Below are 25302 nucleotides of genomic sequence, written 5' to 3' on the forward strand. Positions count from 1 at the left end.
CTATGAGGTGACTTGTGAGGGGGTTGGTCTTTCTAGAAGAATTCCCATATAGCCAGTTAAGCTACTGGATTTAACAAGGGAACAAGATCTGGACCTATATATTTTTTTTAAACAAATTCAGTCTCAGGATCACAGTCGACTTATTCTTCCCTTCCTAGATGCAACTAAGAATTGTAAATAAATGAACAGCACTTGCATCCTAAAACATTTAAATTTATTCCTTGCTTTGTTCCTTCATTTCCTCACAGGTCAAAAATCCAACCTGGTTATTTTGTCTGTTTTACAGCCAGCAGGAAATGCTTTGTCATTCCCCTCTTATTTTCCTGCTTCTCAATCTGGCAGAGAGGGAAAAAAAAGCTGCCTGGTATATTTTTGGGCTAATGAAGACAACAAAATGGGCTGAAAGGACGAAGGATCCAGTGGACAGCTATAGACTAACGTTTTCTGGAGCTTGATTATTCTTGGATCCTTCTCTAATTTGCCTAGATGTAATGTCCCCAGCTTGAGAGGTTATGCCTGAATGGGTGGAAAAAAGCAAACACAAGACCATGAACACATTTTTGTAAACCTGATGGTAACTGGAGGGAGGAAGGGTCTCGAAGCAGTAGATGGGCCATGCTGTTAGAACCTCTAGAGCCCTTCAGGCCCATGTAGCTTTTAACACATTCTCATTTGGGAGTGGGAGGAAGGGAAGCCGTTTCCTTGAAACTTGAAACTAAATGGAAATTTAGGGCAAGAATTAAAAATAAAGAGTCATTACACAAACTTCTGGGTGGCAGTTTTGTAGAAAAATACACCTCTAACCTAGCAGAAAAACCAAATGTAAGGACTTTACTTTGTAAAAATAGAAATTGGAAGTGGAACCGTCAATAAAAGCAGCTCTAGTATTAAAATGATTGATAGCAACAGACTTATAAAATTGGCTTCTGGTGCATCCAAATAAGGCCTAGGAACTGTTCTATTACAGGAGTTTGAAGGTTTCGCCATAGCATATGATTTCAAACATATTACAGTCAAGTCCAGTTACCCACGATCTAATGAGCTAGTTGAAAATGGTGTTCAAAGAATAAAGATCACTAACAAAAGCTGAAGAAAATACCGATTTATATTTGCCATTAAGTTATAGAACATCACCATTACAACCTGCAGTTAAGCAGAAAGCTTAGAAACAGATTACTTATTAGTTTCCTTATCCTTGTTGAAAAAGGATAGGTATACCTATCAGTCAAGTTGACATCAAAAGAATGATAGATGTTTACATAAACTACCTTATTTGAAACTGAATGCTAGAGTATGCATCTATAATGGTGGGAACGGCACTCAGAAAGCCACTGTAACAAGAGGTAGCATAAGAATGGCCATACTGGGTCAGACCAAAGGTCCATCTAGCCCAGTATCCTGACTTCTACAGTGGCCAATGCCAGGTGCCCCAGAGGGAATGAACAGAACAGGTAATCATAGAATATTAGGGTTGGAAGAGACCTCAGGAGGTCATCTAGTCCAATCCCTTGCTCAAAGCAGGACCAACACCAACTAAATCATCCCAGCCAAGGCTTTGTCAAGCTGGGCCTTAAAAAACCTCTAAGGATGGAAATTCTACCTCCTCCCTAGGTAACCCATTCCAGCGCTTCACCACCCTTAGTGAAATAGTGTTTCCTAATATTCAACCTAGACTTTCCCCCACGGCAAATTGAGACCATTGCTTCTTGTTCTGTCATCTGCCACCACTGAGAACAGCCGAGTTCCATCCTCTTTGGAACCCCCCTTCAGGTAGTTGAAGGCTCCTATCAAATCCCCCCTCACTCTTCTCTTCTGCAGAGAAAATAAGCCCAGTTCCCTCAGCCTCTCCTCATAAGTCATGTGCCCCAGCCCCCGGATCATTTTTGTTGCCCTCCACTGGACTCTCTCCAATTTGTCCACATCCCTTCTGTAGTGGGGGGGTGGGACCAAAACTGGACACAATATTCCAGGTGTGGCCTCACCAGTGCTGAATAGCAGGGAATAATCATCAAGTGATCTATTCCCTGTCGCTCATTTCCAGCTTCTGGCAAACAGGCTATGGACTCTATTCCTGCCCATCCTGGCTAATAGCCATTGATGGACCTATCATCCATGAATTTATCTAGTTCTTTTTTGAACCCTGTTATGTCTTGGCCTTCACAACATCCTCTGGCAAGGAGTTCCACAGGTTGACTGTGTTGTGTGAATAAACACTTTTGTTTTAAACCTGCTGCCTATTTATTTCATTTGGTGACCCCTACTTCTTGTGTTATAAGTAGTAAACACTTCCTTATCTACTTTCTCTACACCAGTCATGATTTTATAGACCTCAATCATATCACCCCTTAATCGCCTCTTTTCCAAGCTGAAAAGACCCAGTCTTATTAATCTCTCCTCATACGGAAGCTGTTCCATACCCCTAATAATTTGTGTTGCCCTTTTCTGAACCTTTTCCAATTCCAATATTTCTTTTTTGAGATGGGGTGACCACATTTGTACACAGTATTCAAGATGTGGGCCTACCATAGATTTATATAGAGGCAACATGGATATTTTCTGTCCTATTATCTATCCCTTTCTTAATTATTCCCAGCATTCTGTTCACTTTAATTGCCACTGTGCATTGAGTGGATGTTTTCAGAGAACTATCCACAATGACTCAAATATCTTTGAGTGGTAACTTTATGTACCAGTTCATCCCCCATCTTGTTGTATTAGCATCTGTCTTTACGCCCTTGAAATAAGTAGCTATAATATGCTTTGTACTTGCATAGTGAATTAACCTTTTCATATCATATTACCATCTTTCCCACCCTGCTTCATGTGTACTGCTTTGGGTTGTTAACATATTTCAATTAATATTAGTGCCTTTCACATCATATCTGAAATGTGCAAATGAGATTTGCACGTATTATGTATTGAGGGGGTTATTTTCCATCTAGAATAGACCAAATTTAGACCTGACAGTGGTGTTGCATTAGCTTACACCAGGTTTGAATTTGGCCTGATTGCTCACTACTTTGCACCTGGTATTGCCATTTATTCCAGTGCAATGGGAGTGTAAAGTGGGTGTAAAAAGTTAGTCATGTCACCACTCAGCCTCCGTTTTCCCATTTATAAAAGGAGGCTTTTGCTCCATTAAAAATTTTAAACCCCTTCAAAATCATTGGCTAGAAGAGCTATAGAACATTAGTCAATTGTCATAAGTCTTTACTATTTTACTGTTGGTGACAGGAGTGGACAATAGATAGAAAGAATAACGAGCTGAATGCAAGTCAAAGTTGCTGTGGAGAGTGAAAGAATAGCCCTGAAATCCTCTTACTGTACAGCACATACTTGATCAGCATGGTTGTTAGCAGAACAGGTCCTTAATTTGCATATGGGATTCATGCAGTGAATATGTTTACGGGTACTATAACTTCTGACCTACTGAAAGTGACTTTGGTTGAGCTTTTGAGCAGTATCAATTCAAATGCATTTGTCTTGGGTCTAATAGACTCCGACTTTAAGGTCAGAAGGGACCATTATGATCTTCTAGTCTGACCTCTGGCACAACACAGGCCACAGAATCTCACCCACTCACTCCTGTAACAAGCCCCTGACCTATGTCTGAGCTATTGAAGTCCTCAAATTGTGGTTTAAAGACTTCAAGGTGCAGAGAATCCTCCAGAAAGTGACCTGTGCCCCATGCTGCAGAGGAAGGTGAAAAGCCCCCAGGGTCTCTGCCAATCTGCCCTGGAAGAAAATTCCTTCCTGACCCCAAATATGGCAATCAGCTAAACCCTGATCATGTTGGCAAAAATCACCAGCCAGACACCCTGGAAAGAATTCTCTGTAGTAACTCAGATCCCACCCTCTCTAATGCCCAATGGCCTGTGATGGGACACATTTATTGCCAATAGTCAAAGATCAATTAATTGCCAAAAATAGGCTATCCCATCCTACAATCCCTTCCATAAATGTATCAAGCTTAGTTTTGATGCCAGATATGTCTTTTGCCTCCACTGCTCCCCTTGGAAGGCTATTCCAGAACTTCATTCCTCTGATGGTTAGAAACCTTCGTCTAATTTAAAGTCTAAACTTCCTGATGGCCAGTTTATATCCATTTGTTCTTGTGTCCACATTGGTACTGAACTTAAATTCCTCTCCCTCCCTGGTATTTATCCCTCTGATATATTTATAGAGAGCAATCATCTCCCCTGAGTCTTCTTTTGGTTAGGCTAAACAAGCCAGCTCTTTGAGTCTCCTTTCATAAGACAGGTTTTCCATTCCTTGGATCATCCTAGTAGCCCTTCTCTGTACCTGTTCCAGTTTGAATTCATCCTTCTTAAACATGGGAGACCAGAACTGCACACAATATTCCAGATGAGGTCTCACCAGTGCCTTGTATAATGGTACTAACACCTCCTTATTGCTACTGGAAGTAGCTCGCCTGATGCATCCCAAGACTGCATTAGCTTTTTTCACAGCCATATCACATTGGCAGCTCATAGTCATCCTGTAATCAACCAATACTCAGAGGTCCTTCTCCTCCGTTACTTCCAAGTGATGCATCTGTAGTTACCTGGATCCCTTTTTTCCTTTCTAAAATAGGAACTATGTTAGCAATTTTCCAGTCAGATGGTACAACCCCTGAGTTTACAGATTCATTAAAAATTCTTGCTAATGGGCTTGCAATTTCATGTGCCAGTTCCTTTAATATTCTTGGATGAAGATTCTGGGGCCCCCGATTTAGTCCCATTAAGCTGTTTGAGTTTGGCTTCTGCCTCGGATGTGGTAATATCTACCTCCATAGCCTCATTCCCATTTGTCATTCTACCATTATCCCTAAGCTCCTCTTTAAAGACGGAGGCAAAGTATTTGTTTAGATATTGGGCCATGCCTAAATTATCCTTAACCTCCACTCCATCCTCAGTGTTTAGAGGTCCCACTTCTTTCTTTGTTTTCTTCTTATTTATATGGCTATAGAACCTTTTACTATTGGTTTTAATTCCCTTTGCAAGGTCCAACTCTACATGGCTTTTGGCCTCACTTTATCCCTACATATTCTGACCTCAATAAGATAGCTTTCCTTGCTGATCCCTCCCATCTTCCACTCCTTGTGGACTTTCTGCTTTCTTAATCACCTCTGAGATGCTTGCTCATCCAGCTTGGTCTACAACCAGTGGCGTAGCCAGGTGTAGCGAACAGGGGGAGCGATCACACAAAAAAAGGCGCCACCCGCTGCAGTGATCTCACCCAGCCGCGCGCCGGGTCTTTGGCGGCGGGTCCTTCACTCGCTCCGCGGGTCTTTGGCGGCATTTCGGTGGCGGGTCCTTTGGTGCTGCCAAACACACCTGGAGCAAGTGAAGGACCCACCGCCAAAGTGCTGCCAAAGACTGGGAGTGCCGCCCCGTCAGTAAGAGTGCTGCCAGGTGAGTAAAAATTAAAAAGGCACCAAGAAATAGAAAAGGTGCTGCTTGTGCTCGGCGGGAGAGCAGCTGCTGCCCCGCTCCCCCCTTGCTACACCACTGTCTACAACTCCTGCCTATGAGTTTTTCCATGTGTGGTTAACATGTGGAGATAGAAGACCACAAGGAAGATTTGCAAACATTCATTTAGAGCACAAAACACAAATTGACTTTGATGGTAACTGCCACCCTTTTAAATTCATTTTCCACAGATCTCTCTCTGAATGGATTTATCTGTGCACTGGAATGTTCATGGAGAAATGAAAGTCTTCTGAATACTCATGTGACTACATGTGTGTGCGGGTTATTTTGAAAATAACTTCAATTCTGGTGACTTCTTTGGTCTTCTCCTGTCCTTTTTCCAGGACCTCCAGCCCTTACAGTTGGAGTGCAACCCCACTCTTCCTAGTGGAAACCCCACAGTCTCTCTGCTGGGTGTTCATCCTACCAGGGGAGCATCTACCATTCCCACAAGGCCCTTAGCCTGCTCCTGCATGGAGGCATCAGTGCATAAGCCCCTCAGCTGCTCCCCTGCTATCACATTTCAGGGGAACTGCACTTGTATTTCCCCCTTGAGGCCACCAACTCTAGGAGCCTGGCTCTCCAGCCATCAACTCTCTTGGGCAGAGACCTGTCTCTCCATCCTGACTGGGTTTTTTCCAGGCTGCACAGTTCCTCGTCTACCCTGTGAGTTCCCCAGCAAGTCAGACTGCCCAAGCAGGTCTGCTTTTCCCTCTCCTCAGAGGCTATAAACAGCATAATTGCCCACAGTTATAAGCTCCCACACAGCCCTTTCTAAGCAACCTTACTTATTCTTCAGGTAAAAGCATGACAGAGAAAACATTAGAATAATAAAAGAACCTACATGTTTGCAAAAAGCTTACCTGAGATCACCCCAACTCCAACCTCAGGCTCTCACAGGTGTCAGTCCTTCCAAATCTTCCCTAAGGATCCCCCCCCATCCATGGACAGACAATCCTGCCAATTTGCTGGATCAGAAATAAGGCCCCAAGTCAATTTAAACTTGGGCTATTTATTCAAAAGTCCCATCTTTGTCTGTTGGTCTCAGAATAGGTGAGCCTCTCCCAGTGGTGGTACCTCTCTAGAGGTGTTACACAACTGGGGTGACTTTGCCTAATCACTCCCCACAGTTCATAGTTCCTGGAAGGCTGTGGACACCATCCTCCATGTAATTACACACAATCCCTAGCTCACAAGGATACATACACTTAATGCAGTAAAGTCTCCCCATGCTGTAGGGAATTGCCATATCTGTTACACCTGCCTTCAGCCCTCTCTGGCCCACAGCTTCAACTCTCCAGCTTTGAAGTCAGCAGGCAACTCCTGCTGCATCTCTCTGGCCTTCACCCTCTGGCCCTGGCTGGGGGAAAACCACTCTTGCTGCTCTTCAGCCTTCCCCCAGGAACCAACTACAGCTTCCTTCAGGAACTTCCTGCAGTCTTCCAGTCTCTGGCAGCTCTCACCTGCCACTATCTCATTTCCAGGCAGCTCTCACCTGTCCCTTTTCCTGACTAAACCCTGGACCGGCTCAGTCTCTCCCCATTTATATGACCCAGGTGATTGGAGGTGCACTGAGCGCTTCCTTCTTAAAGAGCCAGTGTCACCCTGTGAGAGTTCTGTAGCCAGATCCCCTTGACAGAGAACGCTTCATCCCCAGTTCTCACATGCCTCATCCTGTGCTTTGTGGCCTGCCTTGTGCTAGAGGAGCACAGCTGTCATGGGGGTTCAAGGTCAAAACTCAGTCTTTGATGTAGCTGAGGCTTGAGCCGTTAATTGTTTTGAAGATTAGCACCATGGCCTTGAATTGATACCAGAAGCTGGCTGTTCCTCTGGGGGGATGAGAGCACAGACCAGATGTGCTCACGGCAGCCGGAGCCATGGAGCAGGCAAACAGCTACATTCAGTTGCAGCCTGTGCATTGTCTTCACGTTCCGCTTCAGATACAATCAACTACAGTCACCCAGCCTGGGGGTGACAAATGCATGTTGCCAGCGCCTCATCTGGGAAGAAGGGACAAAGTTTCCTAGCAAGCCAGAGATGAAAGAAGGCATTTCTAGAAACTGATGCTACCTGATCAAACAGGCTTAGCAGGGAGTCAAACAGGAACCTGAGGCTTTGCACCACTTTGTTGTGGCTATATACCTTCACGGAAGGTAGAGACAAGCCTTGGGAAGCTCCTCAAAGCCCTTCCTCTTTCCTACCAGCATCATTTCGGTCTGGCCTGGGCTAAGCTTGAACCAGCTGCTCTTCATCCAAAAGCTAATTTCCTGTAGATATTCTGCCCCCGTTTTCAGCATCCCGGTGCTGGAGCTCCGGGGGTCACTTTGCCTTTCAAGAGAAGGGAAGCACCGTTTTGTGAGATTCTGTACAGGAGAGCATCTTTGGTCCGATCCTTGAGTTGCTTTAGGGGTTCTTGACAACAGCTCTGCTTTAAAAGGACAACTTTGTTTAAAAAGGGTGTGAGGCTTGCGTCAGTTGAGAATGAGATATATAGTTAAGTGGCACCAGAATACTGTAGGCAGCTAAGCCCATGTCATCTCATGGTTATGGTGGGAGGGATAGCTCAGTGGTTTGAGCATTAGCCTGCTAAACCCAGGGTTGTGAGCTCAATCCTTGAGGGAGCCATTTAGGGATCTGGGGCAAAAATCTGTCTGGGGATTGGTCCTGCTTTGAGCAGGGTGTTGTACTAGATGATCTCCTGAGGTCCCTTCCAACCCTGATCTTCTATGATCTCTCTCTGTCCAGTGGTGTCAGGGGGATATTAAAGAGAAGAAGGGATAGTATGGATCCCTGTGGGACCCTGCAGATATGAGCCTTTGGAGAGGAGGAGCAGATACCTGTCATCCCACCTGCTTGCTCTTCATGCATGGATACCTGGATTTGCATCCGGTAGAGTCCCTTGAGGGCAGTGCCAGTGGTCCCCAGACTTTTGAAGGTCTCCCTCCCCGCCCCAGAGCCAGGAGCAGCAACGTGGTTGGGGGTGGGTGTGGACACGGGTAAGGGGGCCGCAGCTGGATGTGGGTCTGGGTCTGGGGCCAGGAGCATAGCCAAGGATGGGGGCTGGGAGCTAGGGTTGCCAACTTTCTAATCCCAGAAAACCAAACACCCCTTGCCCATCCCTGTCCCTTCGAGGTCCCGCCCACCGCTCACTCCATTTCCCCCATTGTTCACTCTCCCCCACTCTCACTCACTTTCACGGGGTTGGGGTGTGAGGGGGGGTGAGGACTCCAGCTGGGGGGTGCAGGCTCTGGGGTGGGGCCATGGATGAGGGGTTTGGGGTACAGGAGGGGGGTCTGGGCTGGGGCCAAGGGGTTCCGAGTGCAGGAGGGGGCTCAGGGCTGGGGCAGGGAGTTGGGATGTTGGGGGGGGGTGTAGGTTCCAGGTGGGAGTTTGGGTGTGGGAGGGGACTCCAGGCTGTGCAGCCAACCAAACTTTTAACCCAGTCGGCAGTGCCAACCAGAGCCGCCAGGGTTCCTTTTTGACCGGACGTTCTGGTTGAAAACCGGATGCCTGGCAGCCCTACTGGGACTGGAGCCAGATTCCGGGCCGGCAGCGGGGGATGTGACTGGGGGCGGGACCGGAGCAGAACTGGGGGCAGGGAAGGGCTGGGTGGTGCTCCCTTTGCATCCCCATTGGGGCTGACCCAGGCCCTGCTGCTCCCCCCCCCCAAGGTTCCTCCATCCCCCCCTAAGGGAGCACGCTCCACACTTCAGGTACCTCTGAGCTAGGCTAACTCCCCTGTCCATAGCAAAGGCCAAATCTGCAAGCAGAAGGGATCTTTAGACCACATTTTAATTATCAAAAGTGCCTCAATTCATTCTCCAATTTTACACCCACAAATACCCAGGCTCTTTTATAGCACTTATTATTCGATGTCCATCTACCTGGCTACCCTCACACATCTGGTAGTCAGACACCTAATAAGTGCTATAAAATGTACCTGCTAGATTGATATTTAACATGCATGTACAAAATCAGAGGATGCTTCTGTAAAATCAGGACCTTCATCGATGAGTTACTAGGTAGGAATCCGCGCTACCAGTTTTGGATCTGGAGCCAATCTTCCGCAATATTTATTCTGATTTGGGAATCTGGAGTCGAGGTGCGGACTATTATAAAGAGAGGCCAGCTGCACAATCGGGAGCTGATGCTAAACCCCTTGTAGTTTGAGGGGTTTGGATCTGGGATTTTAGTTGGGACCCATCCCTAGTAATGACACACCTCAGAACAGTTAGTTCTGTCCTGGGTCCTTGAACTGTGCTCACACATTCTAGAACCAGCCTCCGGCAGCCCTGCCTGCTGCAGTGGGACTGAGACCCCCATGCGCTGGAGCCGTAAACATCCTGCCTATTGTAACAGGGCAGAGCAAAGAGAAACCTCCTCAGCCCTCTCAGCTCCATGCCTGAGAAATAAAGCAATAAAAAGCCCCCTGCTCCATAGCGTCTATTTCCCTAGAGATGCTGTTGGAGGAGCTGCAATTGCTTTTTGCCCACTGCAGTGCACTGAGAGGGGATTTGCACTGAGAGGTTGCTTGACAAGCCACAGAGCCGAGTGGGTGTGGGTGGAGGGAGGCTCTGGTAGCCAGTCAGGCTGTGAGTGTGTAACACTGGCTGTGCCGAGCTCTGACACTCCCTGGGAGGAGCGCTTTCCCCAGCTCTACTCTCCTCATCTCCTGCCAGGAAGCACAAGGGAAATGGAGAGATGAGAATGCACAGGGGGGACCCTTCACATTGACCGCACCCCACCTCTCTGCCTGCACCTGCGGACAAACTCCACACAAACCATGAGGAAGAGCCTCTTCACCCTCCTTCCTAGCATTGCTTTGTCTTTGATTTAAATCTTTACCCACTTCCACAAGGGGCCATGGAGCTGCAATATCTCTCCAAACTCCACCCCACAGTGGATTACGGAGCAGGAGTGTTTCTTCTGATCATAGGTGAGTTCTCCCTCCTCAGTCACTGATGCTTGTTTAGGGAACAGGAACTGCCAGATTGAATCAGACCCATGGTCCGTCTAGTCCAGTCTCTGACAGTGGCCAGTACCAGAAGCTTCAGAGGAAGGTGGGATAATCTACCCCTCTCTCCCACCCCGGTCTCATCCTAGTCTCTAATAGTTAGAGATTGGCTTGAGCCCTGACGCACAATGTTTACTATCCCTTCCAGAATTTGTGGCCATAATTTTGATAATTAACTTTTGCCAGCAGACGTTCTCCTCTGCAGAACCAAGATTGTAAATCACCTGCCTTCATTTCAGCATCCTGGTGCTGGAGTTCTATGGGTCACTTTGACGATCAAAAAAAGAGAGGCAGTTTTGTGGGGGTCTGTACAGGACAGCATCTTTGGTCTGATCCTAGAGTTGCTTTGGGGTATCGTTTCTTCTTAAGAACAGCTCTGCTTTAATAGGACAAGCTTGTATAAAAGGGTGAGAGGCTTTTCAAATAGCTTGTGAGTTTTGTATAGGCTATTTGTATATTGTATATTGGCTATTTGTGTTTTTGAAGGTAGATTTACAATGAAGTACAGTACATGGGTACATATATGCCACGCAGAGTGTGGCTTCAGCTCAGGATCGTTATTACTCGTGGGCTTCTTGCATGCTTCTGAATAGCATCTTAGTGATCTGTTTGTTAAGGCTGGGATTTTTCCAAAGAGCCTAAGGGTGTTAAGCACCCAACTGTCACTGAATTTCAATAGGATTTGACTGCTTAGCTCCATTAGGCTCAGGAAATCCCAGTCTAAATTCCTAGCCCCACAATAGGTGAGTGAGGGAAATAGCTAGTCAAGGTGTATTTCAGAAATGATAATGTGAAGTGTTATAGAGGAAGGGGAAATATGTTCCCCAGCTGGGGATCTATGGAAAACAAGGAACACTGTTTATTTTTCAGAGGTTGGACATTTCTCTGACTTCTTCCCCTACAAATACATCACTGCATCTTATTCATGAACCCGCTGCTACAGTCTTGCTTTTACAGCTAACGGGAAGGCATTGTAAATCGTGAGACTCTGTTGTTTCCTCTTTTCATTGCTGACTGTAGAGAGCGGGTTCACTGTAAAACTTTAGATCAACCTCGTTGCTGCAGAACCGTGTTTGCTTGGAAAGAAAACAGACCCGATTGTTTGCTCTGGGTATTTTGGACAGGCTTTAGTAATATTTTGGCAAGAAAAACGACACTAGAGTGTAGTGGTTTGCTAGGCGAAAGCATCCTCCGAGAAAGAGGGAATGACATTTTGTTCTACCATCCCCTGTGCTCCTCTTGGGTCAGCTAGCCTGCTTTTATAGGAATTTGCACCTTGTGACTATTTTCATCATTAAAACAGCCTATCCCTTAACAATAGACTCTTAGTTCAGCCTAGGATTTAACTGAGGCCTTGGCTACACTGGCGCTGTACAGCGCTGCAACTTGCTGCGCTCAGGGGTGTGAAAACGCACCCCCCCCCCCGAGCACAGCGAGTGCAGCGCTGTAAAGCGCCCGTGTAATCAGAGCCTGCAGTGCTGCATGCTCCCTCGCAGCGTTGCAAGCTATTCCCCTCGGAGAGGTGGAGTACTTACAGCGCTGCGACTACACTCGCGCTTCACAGCGCTGCTGTCAGGGCCGGCTCTAGGCACCAGCCGACCAAGCACGTGCTTGGGGCAGCCCCTCAGAAGGGGCGGCCAATGTTGGGATGGCGGGGGGCGCTCGAGGGTTTTTTTGTTTGTTTGTTTGGTTGGTTTTTTTGTTTTGGCCGGGCAGCGCGGGGGTGTTTTGGCGGCGCGGCGCTGGGGGGCGGGGGCTTCGGCGGTGCGGGCGGGGCGGGGGTTTGGGCAGCCCGGTGCAGTGTGGCGCTTGGGGAGTTTGGCCGGCGCAGTGCGGCGTTGCGGGGGTTTGGCTGGCCCAGCGCTCCGGGGGGGTGGGGGGTTGGGCGGCCCAGCGCGGCGCAGCGCTCGGGGGGGCAAGGGGGCACGGGTTTGGGCGGCCCGGCCTGGCGCGGTCCAGTGCTCTGGGGGTTTGGGCGGCCCGGCACTCAGGGCGGGGGTTTGGGTGGCGCGGCGAGGCGCTGGGGGGGGTGGGGTTTGGGCGGCCCGGCCCGGCACTTGGGGAGCGGGGGTTTCGGCGGTCTGGCGCGGCGCTGGGGCAGGGGTTTGAGCGGCCCGGTGGTCCAGGGATTTGGGCGGCCCAGCCCAGCTTTGTCTTGGTTAGAGTTTTAAGTACTATCTAGCTAACTAACACCATCTGACACCGCACCCTTAGCTCCTAGTCTAGCCATAGCCATAGTCAGAGTGTAAAGGAACAGACTCCGATGTTAAACCATTATTATGAGCTTGGGAGAAATAGGAAGCATGCTATGTGGACATAATGGATACCATGCTACAAGGTGTTGAGTAGCATCCAATCCCCAGGGGTGTTGAATGCACTCTGAACAACCCACGTGGCACTTAGCGTAATGTCCAATCAGGCCAGCTAGAGTTACCATATTTCAGGTTCCCAGAAAGAGGACACTGCTGGAGGGAGAGGAGCTAGAGGAGGTACTGTACGGGCAGACTTTGGCAAACCAGTAAAGTGCTTGAAACCACTATGGCTTATTGTTAAAAAGCAACCTAGTCAGCAGGCTGTAAAATGGCCATGCAGCTTGACCAAGGCAGGAGGGGAGGAGGTTTTGGGTGCCACAGAAAGGGCAGCTTGACCCCTTGTCCTTCCTGATAAGAATTGTGTTGAAGTTGCTGATACATGCGTTTTAAAAGAGTAGGATATGCCCCAGGAGTGTCTATTGAGGTCTCAAGGCTGCAGACTCTGGAAAAACCCACACCTGGTTAATCAATAATCAGAAGGAACCTCTTGCTTGAAACTGCTTACTTGACAAGGTTTCTTTAAGGGACATGTCATTCTATTACTAATGTATAAATAAGGGGACTCGTTTGGGGGACTCTTCGGGACTGGTCTCTCCCTCTGGATGCAACTTGTGTTCCCCACCGGCAGATGGGCTGCCACTGTGCCACTCGAGAGCCACACTCAGCTTTGGTAATTATCAAGGGTTGGGGGTGTTTTACTAATCCTGTTGCGGACGTGTGTAAGTGCTTGAGTCTAAGTAAAGTTTAGCTTTAAGTGAAAGCACTCTTGTGTTGTCCTGTTTGTGCCAGCCATCTATCGGTTGGACAGCAGTGTCTCCCATGATTTATTTCCTGACACCTCCTCACACAGAGTAAAGTTACCAAGAGCTTTGGATTGCAAGAACCCCGGGTAACAGTACCTGTGGTGGGGGTACTCACTGGGGGTGAGGGGCAGTGTCACTCCCTTTCATGGTGGCAGGGTGGCTGGTGCAAGCCAAGGATGCAATGACAGCCATCAGTCAGCACCTCTGTGGGACCCCCTCTTGAGGGCTGAGATCCCGGGACTAGGTGGGTAGAATCCGGCAACTGTGGCTTGCAGGAGAATGGACCAGTCAGGGGAGGGGAGGGCAGAGGACGGGAGGGCAGATGCAGAGGCGGGATCAATTGGGAAGTGGACCAATCAGGGCTTTTTTGGAGTGGCCGATTGTCTGCTCTGCAAAAACTAGGGACATTTCCTGTTATTTTAAAAATACCGCTGGAGCAAAAAGGCTCGAAAAAGAGACGTATGGTAACCCTAACTCAGAGCCCAGTCCTACAGCTCTGCATGTAGAGGCCTGGGAAGGTTGGGTCCTGAGGTCAGGAGAGAGAACTTTGTGATGATTTCAGCAAAGCTAATAAAGCTTCAGAAAGGAAGTTTATTCAGCAGAGATTTTCACTAAAAGAAGCATTACAAAAACTGAAGAGTCTTCTTAGGTGAAGGGTCAAATTCTGGTCTTTCCTCAGTAAAGTCACAGAATAAAGCAAAGGTCTGGCCCCCAAATCATTGTGTTTTGAACATCACAGGCCCGATTCATTGGTATGTCTTGGCAGCTTTGGGCGGCGCCAGCAAGGACCGGTTACGCCAGGTTTGTGGCTGCTTTGCATTGCAAGAGCTGTACAAATAAGCCAGATCAAATCAGGGAATCTGGCACTGTATATTTTAAGCCAGGCACATTTCTGAGGACTAGTTCTTTAGTTTTTTTAAGATCGCACACAAATCATATACAGATGGATCAGCACAGATCCTCTAGGCTAAAAGAGTGCTTCTAGGTACCACAGGAAGGTCTGGGCTTGACTCTTAGCTCACCCTCACTGCTTTTACACTAGTGTGGCCCCACTGACTCCAACAGACTGACACCATTGTGGAGAAGAGATGCAGCTGCAGGCAGGTCCCAGTAAGGACAGGGGGCAAAACAAAATATCAGGTGCCTGGCTGCAGCAAAACACCAAATACTGTGACGAATTCTGCAGCGTCCCGTCACTAACAATGTCTGTTCCAGTCAGCTGCGGGGACTGAACCTGGGACCGCCTGCTCACTTGCAAGGATACAGGCATTCAAGACTGTGAAGGGCTTTGATGAAAAGCTCTACATAAGAGCCAAGTATTATTATTACTACCACATGAACTTATTATTATTACTACCACATGACCAGGCCCGACAGCTTACAATAGCAGATGCAAACCTCTGTGTTGTCTAGCCACTAGAGGGAGCCAAAGAGCCACATCGTTAGCCAAATGCCTCCAAGTCTCCCAGCGCACCTTAGCTCTGTGTCTGCAGGGACGTCCTTTCAGAAAAGTTCTTGTGGGGGAGGTGCGGAAAGCACAGTCATGTCGGCATCTAGAACATTACATGTGTTTATTTCATATCCTGCACAGTCTGCGGGGGAGGGAGGGGCGAAAAGCAGAAAGACATAATGGAGAATATAGACCTATGAAAAGTCGGGGGGAGCAAACCAAGGTTTTGGGGGAGGGCAACTGCCCTCCTTACAAATGGCACCTCTATGTGTCTATCTTTTAGATAGGCCAGCGACTGGCACTGGTTGTCTCTCACAGCTCAAGCACATCACTGGCATGTCAACAAATACATCGATCATTATTATTATCTACACTGTTTTCTCCCCTCTCAGGGATCCTGACGATTCTGGGGAATTCAGCAGTCCTTGCTACTGCAGTGAAGCGCTCTTCCCATCTCAAGTCACCCGAGCTGCTTATAATAAATTTAGCCGTAACGGATCTTGGAATGGCCATCAGCATGTACCCGCTGGCCATTGCCTCAGCATGGAACCATGCCTGGCTGGGCGGAGATGCGTCCTGTATATATTATGCCCTGATGGGTTTCCTCTTCGGCATCTCCAGCATGATGACCTTGTGTATGATGGCTGTGATCCGGTTCCTTGTAACCAACCCATCCACATCTAATAGTAAGTAATAAAATACGATACTGAAGAGTGTCAAGGCCGGGTCGTGTGCAGCCAGACCTAGTGGTCAGAGTTGGAGTCCACAGTCAAGAGTTGAGAGTCAGCTGGGTCAGGATACTGGGAGATCAAAGGCAGGAGACAAACTTGGGATCAGAACCATGAGTCGGTAACCTGGGTCAGGCCAGGTCAGGACACTGGGGGGTCAGAGATAGAAGTCAAACTGGAGATCAGAGGTGAGAAGCCAAGCCAGGTCAGGATGCTAGAAAGTCAGGCTGTGGGAGATGCAGGAGGAGGAGGCACAAGGTACACAGTGCAGGACAGGGTGGATCCTGGTTGTTCAGACAGCTTCCTGTTCCTGGCTTAAATAGGGCAGGCAGGCCAATTGGCTGCTTTGGGACTCCGCCAATAGGACCTCAGGGGCGGAACTTCAAACTGTGGCTGGACTTCATAGGTCCTGGGGTCAGCAGTTGTCAGCAGGCTGCCACGTGGAGGGCTAATGCATGGCTGCTCCTGAGGACCTGGGTCATGACAATGAGTCATCCGGGGACCATAATAGTAGAGCATTGGGCTATTATGTTGAGAGAGCCAGTTTCAGGTCAGAGGTGGCTCCCAGTTCATCTTGCTGGCTTCTGAGGATCCTATCCTTAGGTGCCTAATGCGGGACTGTGGATTACATTAGGCAGCTTGGGACATAGGAGCTAGGAACTGCAGCACCCCAGTACCTTTGTGGATATGGCCCTAAGTCTCTGTTCCTCAGTTCTCCATATGTCAATGCAGGCGATTCCTTCCTCCCATCCTTTTTCTGTCTCGTCTGTAGTTTCAGGGAAGGGGGTGTCTCTCACTAAGTACATGTTCAGCACCTAGCACAACGGGGCCTCTAGGTGCTGCTATAATACACATAATGCCACAGTGATGGATGTCAGACCAGAATTTGGTACTTATCTGTCCTGAAACTCAAAATCTTTTAAGGTTTGTCTATCCCTGTTCCTTGGTGACCTGTTAGGATCCCCACTCATTGGGTGGGTGGAAGCTGGGCATTTCATTAAAGTGATATCTTTGAGGTCCCCTGAAGGAAGAGTGCAGTAGAAGCCACTCAGAGCTATAAGCAATTTGATAGCCCCTCTACAACAGGCTACTGACAGCTGTTTCCAAGTAGGCTGCACTTCATTATCTTAAATGTGTTGTCAGTGCTCCTCGGGGGAAATGAGTAAAGAAACCATATGGTAGAGGAAGAGATTTGGCTTCAGAACAAAAGAGACAGACAATAGCCTCTGGGGTGGGGGGAAGCAGAGTGAGTCCACCATGACATGTGACCTGTTAACTAGAATGAGTTGGTTCTACAGGGCATCGCTTAACAGGTAACGTTAGCAAAGCACCAATGAGAGACAAAGGCCTAGTTCCTGGCATTGCTAAAGCTACTTTGCATTGGCCTGGATTTCCTGGCTACAGGGAAATTGGGCTGGTCAGAACCGCTTCCTGATTCATGCACCCCCTACCTACAAGGAGCTGGCTGGGAGAAAGGGGCCTAACCAGAATGCTGCACGCTGGCAATCCTGGCCTGCTGGCATGGCCCCCTGTAGGCTGGTACGATTCTAGAGTAGCAGCCCTGCAGCTGCTCTTAGTTGGTCCAGGGACTAGATTGGCATTCAGAGTCCGTCTACACTGTGATAAAAGACCTGAAGCATCGCTGCAGCTTGGCCTGGGTCAGCTGATTTGGGGTCACAGGGCTCTAAAATTGCAGTGTGGATGTTCGGGCTCGGGCTGGAGCCTGGGCTCTGAGACACTCCCCGTGACATTGCAATGTTTAGCTCTGTGGCCTGAACCCGGGCTCAGAGACTTGGTGCTGCGGATATTTTATCAGAGCATCGATTTACCCGCAGTGACCCAACGATCAGTGATAGCTCAGCCACCTGTGCAGCACCATTCCCCGGCTGCATTGGATGGGAAAAGGCCAGTTTGAGGATCTGGCGCAGAGGGCTGTGAAAGCCAGGGCACCTCCTTGATTTCAGCTGTGGTTGGCATGGTCCAACAACATTGATACATCAGAGGGCAAATGGGTCCCACAGGGCAAATCTTTTATTCCTTTAAACTAGCCCTGAAATCATGGGGTTAACGTGAGATTCATATGGACTTGCTGTTCCTTTCCTTCCAGGCAATACAATCAACAAGACCGCCGTTCGCATTTCAATTGCGTTCATCTGGCTGTGCTCGCTGCTCTGGGCCATTCTGCCTTTGCTGGGTTGGGGTTATTATGGCCCCGAACCGTTCGGCATCTCCTGCACGATAGCGTGGAGCGAATTCCACAACTCCGCCAACGGCTTCTCGTTCATCCTGAGCGTGTTCATCCTGTGCACACTCCTGCCTGCGCTGACCATCCTCATCTGTTACTTGGGCATAGCGTGGAAGGTTCACAAAGCATATCAGGAGATACAGAATTCTGACAGGATCCCTAATGCGGCTAAGCTGGAAAGGAGGCTGACACTGGTGAGTGACCTGAAGAGCCAGAACAGGTGAAAGCAAGCAGGGGCCCTGTGTGCCGTGACCCTTGCAGGAACCTAGCTAGCTCCCTTCACACTCAGTGAGTGGGAATCTCTTGCCCACATTATTTTGCACCTATCTGATGATTTGTGGCATTTCTCCAATCTGATCCAGCCAGGCTGTTTTACGTGGGTAGCACGTGAACCCCCCATTTGGGGAGGCTAGCCCCCAGCCCCGCCCCTTCTGCCTGCGGCCCCTCCCATTCCACCCCCCTTTCCTGCCAGAACCCCAAGCCTCCCACAGCAGGCAGAGGAGCCCCGCCCTGAGCCCTAGCCCACTGGCCGGCCCGAGCCCCAGCCACCTCAGCCCGCCCACTCAAGGCCCAGCCGGCTTCGAGGGAGAGACCGAGGGAGGGTGGGAAGAGGAGCAGCATGGGTGGGGCCACAGGGGAAGAGTGGGACGTGGAATGGAGGCCTCAGGGAGGACCCATAACTTAGCTGTTTGGGAAGGTTCAGCCTCCCCTGGCCTACTATACCCGTAGCCCACGCTGTTTTTATAAGAGACGCAGAGTATCTGAGAGCTTATGATGATTCCTTTCTGTGGCCTAAGAAGCCAGAAAGAATTGTGTGCAACTTTCCAAGCACCTAGGGACTCCTCCCCCATCAGCTCCAGACAAGCTGACAGGCGCACCGCTCATACCTTTTAACCAGTGCTAAGATGTGGGAGATCCAGGTTCAATTCTCACCTCTGTCTGACATTTGTGCTTGGGTCTCCCACATGCCAGGAGAGTGCTGGGCTGTGGGTTAATGTATACGGTGAAAAAGCTGCTCTCCTCCAGAGGAAAGGTGGGCAAAGTGGCATTTTTGCCTGCTACACAAGCATACGGTGTGGGTTAACTATTATAGCTATGCCACGTCTCGAATAGAAAATATGGTTTGGAGACAGAATTTGGGTGAAGTACTTTAGCCTGTGCTGTGCAGCAGGTCAGACTAGGTGATCACAGTGGCCCCTTCTGGCCTTGAAATCCATGAATTCATGTTGGAAAGTGCTTTGAAAACCTCAAATGAACCCTAGTGTTGCCGGCACAGGGGCCTGAGGACAGCAACAGTGAGGTTCGTTGCCCGGAGTGCTTCGCGCCAATAAACATACCGGGGTGGAGAAACAATCAAAGTTTATTTGAGATCTCAAAGTGGTGCAAGGAGACAGGCAAGTCTCAAATCGAGCACACCAGCAAAAACAGTTTCTCTCTTCTTTATACATTTTACAACTAAGCCCCCCTCTCTACCACCTCCCCTCTACTCCCCCTCCCCTCTCTACCGAAGGCCTGTTTATACATTTAAGCAACTAAATCATTCTAGGGCTATAAATCTAGCTTGTTAGTAACTTCTCTCTAAACAGTTATTTGGTCCTGTTTACCCTTAGTTTATTACCCCTTCCCCAGCTAGAAACATGCAAACCTCATCATTATTGTTTGGTACCTGAAATGAGCAAGGTCGGAATTGCTAACTAGCTGTTTACACATTCCAATTCCTGTCCTTGGCTGTTGAGGTCGATCAGAGTTAAACATGGAAGGACAGAGTTAAAACATGGAAGAACTCTGGCTTAGGCAGGCCTAGTAACCCCAACACTAGCATGGAAGGGCTGACTGTTATTTTGTAAGATTAGGGAACAAAATATTAATTTTTCCTTGATGAACAACATAAAGGATTCTCCAGTTCAAAGAACTTTTATTTCCTTAACTTCCACCTGCTGGTGCATAGTGTAATTTGTCATTATTTTATTCCCTTGTATGCTACAGTAAACGGAAGTGCCTAGCCCAGATTCTGGGTACCCTTTGAGAAACTACATATCATAAAATAAGGAGGCTCTAGCAATTACTCTAGGATAACACTACCCCAGAAGCAACATATGGCCAAGATTAATTTAAGGCCCGGATCCTAAAAGGCTCCTAATTTCCACTGATTGGGAGTTAGGTGCCTAAATACCTTTGAGGATCTGGGCCTAAGAGAGCTACAAGGTTAGAAGTGTCAGTGTTGCCAACTTTTGTAATTTTATTGCAAGTCTCACAGAATTTGGTGTTTTTCTTAAAGCCCCAGCTCCTGGAGTCACATGATTACCTGAGACTCAGCTTTTATTTAAAAGAAAAGTTTCTAGCTTCATGGTTGCAGGGAAAAGCTGGAAAAGGTGACTCATAAAGGCTCAAGAATCATAAGGCAAATAGAGAACCCAGAATGGTGGTGTGTTTTTTTTTTTTTTTTTTTTAATTTTCAAGATTGTAAAGCTGTTCTACTGATTTTAGGGGCCTGACTCATGAACTTTGAACACTTGAGGCTGGCAATTGTGGAGCCTAGAGTTCATGAGCGCAGATGAGAGCTCATCACTTTTGAAAATCAAGCCACTTATTAGGAACCTTAAAAAACAACAAATCAGGTTCCTATTTATTTAAAATCTTGGCCAAATTTAATAAACATCACTACCCAAATCACCTCCAGAACTGCCCTCCCTTCTAACCATCCTTCAGCCTCACCCATCTCCTAAGTCCCCAGAGACCAGGGAGACAGCTGGGTCTAGCAGCACACCTGGACATGGAACAATGGGAAAAGCAAATTCTGAAGGTTCAAGGCCCTAATGGGGCGTACCCTTCTAGCTGCCCTGACTCTCTCATACCCTCTGCTGACTGCAGCTGTGGCAGCCTCTCCTGGGGAGAGAGACAGCCTTCTAGATAGTCATTGTTGTTTTAGAAAGAAGTGATAAAAGCATTGATGCCTAATTACTCTTTGGGGAAAGTCATTACTGCGTGATTCCACCCCATAGTTCTACAAATTTACATAATTTGTTCTCCCCATCCATTGGACAGCAAGGTACGTCTCCAAAAATTTTCCATCACAGCTTTCTTTTTTGGGGGGGGGAGGGGGGATAAAAAATTGGGGTTTTGACTGAACAAAGCTGTTCATTAAAAGTGTCTTCTCTGTATGGAAAACGGAAATATTTTGAGTCAGCAATGCCTCATGAGAGTTGTAGTTCAGGGCTCTTATACTTCCATTCGCCACCATGGTCTACGAGCTGCATTCATTTCTTGGCCTCAGCTGAGCCGGCTACCAAGGCAAACCAATTAGTGCCATTCCAAAGTGCTGGGTTTCGTGTTGTGGACGCTTGTCAGTATTCATCAATTCAGAAAGGAGACCTAGTAGTTAGGGTCACAAGGGTTTGATTTATGCTCTGATAAATGACAACGCTCTGATCATGCCCTATCACTGGTAAGACCCAGCTGGCCTCCCATCTCAGGGGTAGGTGGTGCATGTTAGATGCACTCATGCACTGTGTATGACTCACTGATCAGTGCACCTCCCCACCCCAGCAGGGCAGGCTCTGTTCCTCCACTGCCTGCTGCTGACAGCCAATCTGGCTTTGCGGGAATTTGCTTCTTCTTGTGGCTTGGCCCTCCAGCCAGGTCAAGTTCAGCCCCCTTCTGGGGGAACAGAGTCCCACAAAGAATGTTTGATGATGACCTCAAGCCAGGTCTTCAGCCCCCAACTATGAGCTCAGTGGACTTTCTGTCCCTTATCTCTGGGCTTTTAATAGTCCTTACACCTTGTACTGGGGGCTTTCACACCACTCTCCCTGGTGGCCAGCAGAGGAACCCAGACCCTCCCTCTCCTCTGGGTTCCAGTTCAGGGACCCTGTAGCAAGCAGCTAAGATTTGCTCCCTCAAGCTCCTTGCTGCTTCCCTGTATCATTTCCTGCCTTGCCCTGTCCCTCAGCCCTTTTCCCCCGCTCCCTTCTGAGCTCTTCAGAGTCTGTTCAGACTCTTGTAACAAGCAACTCCTCCAAGGCCTTTCTCCCTGCAGGGCCGCTTCCTGTCCTTCCATCAAAGCTCTCCACAGGGCCTTGCTCCATACCACTCAGTATCTCTCCTGGCCTTTTGCCAGAATTCCCCCAAACCTTCTCCCCTCAGGGCTGCCAGCCTCTCTTTTACTCCCCTGAAGTCCTTCCTCTCTATTAGCCACCCAGCTCCTTTCCAGCTGGGCCAAATCCTAAATTAGGTCTGGCCCACCCTCCAGATGCAACTAACACACTCTTTGCCAGAGTGGTGTACACACTCCATCACAGGAGTGCAATGATTACCAAGAGATGTCCTGCCTCAGGATCAGAGCCGTGATTCATTAATGCATTCTATACATGTAACTACCACTGTGGACAGACATTCAGAGAGCACTTGGATCCACATTGGTTTCAACAGCATAACTACCCTGCCATGAATTATATACCTCATGTACTATGCTGCCTGTTAGACCTACATTATACAGCAGTGCCCCTTATTTATGCTTGTATAAAAGTATCTCCAGTCGTGCTGAAATGGGTGTAAAACACGTTAAGGTATCATTTTGAGTGGGGTTCTGCCTTGTAGCCCTACAGTATTTTTAATGGACATAGAGACCGGATGGTGCTGAGTAAGGCCGGTCAAAAAATTTCCATCAGAGCTTTTTTTTTTTTCTGGGGGGGGTGGAATAAAAAATTGGGGTTTTGACTAAACAAAGCTGTTCATTAAAAGTGTCTTCTCTGTATGGAAAACGGAAATATTTTGAGTCAGCAATGCCTCGCTAGAGTTGTAGGTCAGGGCTCTTATACTTCCATTCGCCCCCATGGTCCAGGCTGTCTGGCCATACTACACCTCCTGTGATGTACCACAGCCAGGGAAGGGAAAAAGCAGTGTTAGCTGAGGACTGAACACACTGTGCCTTTTTCAGATGGCCGTGCTTGTCAGCATCGGATTCCTCGGCGCCTGGACGCCCTACGCAGCCGTCAGCTTCTGGTCAATCTTTAACTCCAGCAATTCTCTACATCCTGTCATTACGCTACTGCCGTGTCTGTTCGCCAAGTCTTCAACAGCTTATAACCCTTTCATTTACTACGTCTTCAGCAAAACTTTCCGGCGTGAAATTAAGCAAATGAAGTGTTGCTGTGGCTCGCGAGCTCACTTCTTTAACACAGAGAACTCGATCCAAAACCACGTGTCGATGATGTGGATGGGTAGAGAAAACATACGTGCTTGTCCAACTGCAAAGGCGAACTACGGGGAGGCCTCAATCCAATGAGCAGCAGAGCTGGCTTTACAAACAGAGCAGAAAAGCTTACTTCATCCTGTATTATAGGGAATCAGTCTGAGAGGGCCGTCATGATGTACTTTATGATAAATTGCTGTTGTAAATTGAGTGAAATGTTGTAAAGAACCATGATTTTTTTTTAAAAGTTAAGCAGCAAGGAAAGAGGTGTTTTGAAGGACTTTCACTTTATGAAAATTAAAATATCGGTGGATTCCCCTCCACCCTAAACCAAACAAAACCAGCTTTAGCTTAACTACTGTGGAGGAATAAGTACGATGCTTGAAAGAGAATTTACTGATTTTTATTTTTTTCCCTATGCTTCTGACTTTATGCTGGAATCTCATGACTGTGCCTCAAGAGAAAACAACTGATAATACTGGAAGTTGAACCTCCCATCCCAAATTAGATGCCTTTAAACAAAGAAGGACAATATGCCACTTCCCCAGCAATAAAAAAGGACAAACATAGCGGAATCAAGAACACGCACCAGCTGGAAGAGACAGAGCTACGGGATGCAGCAACCACTTGCAAAATGGCCATTTTAGGGCTACAGTTGTTTGCCTCTGCCAAATTTAAAGGGCCAGCCGCCAAAAAGGCATGTTAGGGCAAGGATTCTATAAGAGGGCGGGTCTATGCTGAGGCAGCTCAGTAGGACTGAGGCAGTCTTAGAGAAAGGGTCTGCTGCTGCAGAACACAAAAAGTTGTATGCAACGAAATCATCTTTTAGAATAAGGAAGCACACAGTGTATTATTTGTCAAAGAATGACAATTCCTTTGACACCAGTGCCTGTGTTGCTCCTCCCAGAGTGGAACTGAGTGGTGGGTAGAAGGAACACAGCTTTGACAGTGTAATGACTTAATTTTGAGTTGAAGTCCTGTGATACCCAGCAGGGGGTGCAAGGGGGAAGGGAGAGTAGACATAGCAGGCCTGATTCTCTGCTTATTCTAGTGTAAACGGGGAATTACTTCATTGAATTCAATGGTACTATTAGAGGAGTCTCGGGCCCCTGTGCGTCAAGAGGAGAAAGGACAAAGGCTAGATGTAGCCCTGTGAATGGGAAGCAAATCCCAAGTCTCTTCAGTCTGCAAAGTTGAGGGTTGGCAAAGAATGGGTGTGTCTGAGGAGACATGGGTTTAAACCCCCTCCTCCCCCTTCGCTCTTTGCTTCACTCCTGCTACTAAAGAGAAGTAACGTGGGCTCAGATGCTTTCTAGGAAATAATCAGTAGAAATTAGGAGCCTAAATACCTTTTAAGGATCCAGGCCCAGGTGTCCATGGGTCATATTCAAATTACTGCAGAACCCCACTCCCTGGTGCTCCCTCCTGTCTTGCCCATCACTTTTTGTCACAGTCTTTTACACATGAAACTCAGTGGAGCTTGTTGGGAATTTATTGAAGAAACACTGGTGGAAAATGCTGATTTTTGGTGGAAAATCGTGGGAAAGGGTCAGTTTTGACAAATTTCCTGGTTCAAAAAAAAAAAAAAATTTGAAACCCCCGCTAAGTTTTGAAATTGTTGAAACCTCCCACTTCAACATTTTCTAAATGAAAAGTTCCAGTTTTTGGCTTGAAATGACTTTTCATTCCAAAATGTCAGTTAATTTATAGTAAAAAAAAATAAAGAAAGTGAAACAAAGTTATCAAAATAAAATGTTTTGATTGAGGACATCCATTTTTTTTAACGATTTTTGGATCCTAGCGCTTGGGCTCCAGCCCGATACCAGAAGTCTACACAGCAATTTAACAGAGGAAATGGGGGGACAGGTGCATGTAGGGGATAGGCTAAGCAGTGGGGAGTGACAGGAGAAGACTGGTTGGGCTAAGGAGGGAGAGGAGAGAGGCAGGATAGTTATTGTGACAGCTATGGCAATTTCCTGTAATATCCTTAAAAGCCTTTATTGTATTAGTTTATATATTATTGCAGGCTGACACTGTCAGTAACCTCCTGAGGGGTGGAGGTGTGATAGATGTAAGACTGAGGAGTTC

The 25302-nt window shown here is 47.8% G+C and overlaps 1 protein-coding gene across 1 annotated transcript; it reads left to right on the forward strand.

Moving 5' to 3' along the window:
* The first annotated feature begins 10108 nt into the window (after positions 1-10108).
* On the forward strand, positions 10109-24808 carry LOC117875381 (opsin-5-like). Its single transcript, XM_034766674.1, has 4 exons — positions 10109-10407; positions 15443-15736; positions 17886-18217; positions 22960-24808. Exons 1-4 carry the CDS (start codon positions 10335-10337, stop codon positions 23305-23307), a joined length of 1047 nt encoding a protein of 348 aa, XP_034622565.1. The 5' UTR covers positions 10109-10334; the 3' UTR covers positions 23308-24808.
* Positions 24809-25302: the final 494 nt, after the last annotated feature.

Source organism: Trachemys scripta, chromosome 3 (assembly GCF_013100865.1).
Source record: "Trachemys scripta elegans isolate TJP31775 chromosome 3, CAS_Tse_1.0, whole genome shotgun sequence".
NCBI classification, from domain to species: Eukaryota; Metazoa; Chordata; order Testudines; family Emydidae; genus Trachemys; species Trachemys scripta.

Coding starts and splice junctions, on each gene's coding strand:
- LOC117875381 (XM_034766674.1), top strand. CDS start 10,335: ATGGAGCTGCAATATCTCTCCAAACTCCACCCCACAGTGGATTACGGA. Junction 15,737..17,885: donor CAACCCATCCACATCTAATA/GTAAGTAATAAA, acceptor CTTTCCTTCCAG/GCAATACAATCAACAAGACC. Junction 18,218..22,959: donor TGGAAAGGAGGCTGACACTG/GTGAGTGACCTG, acceptor TGCCTTTTTCAG/ATGGCCGTGCTTGTCAGCAT.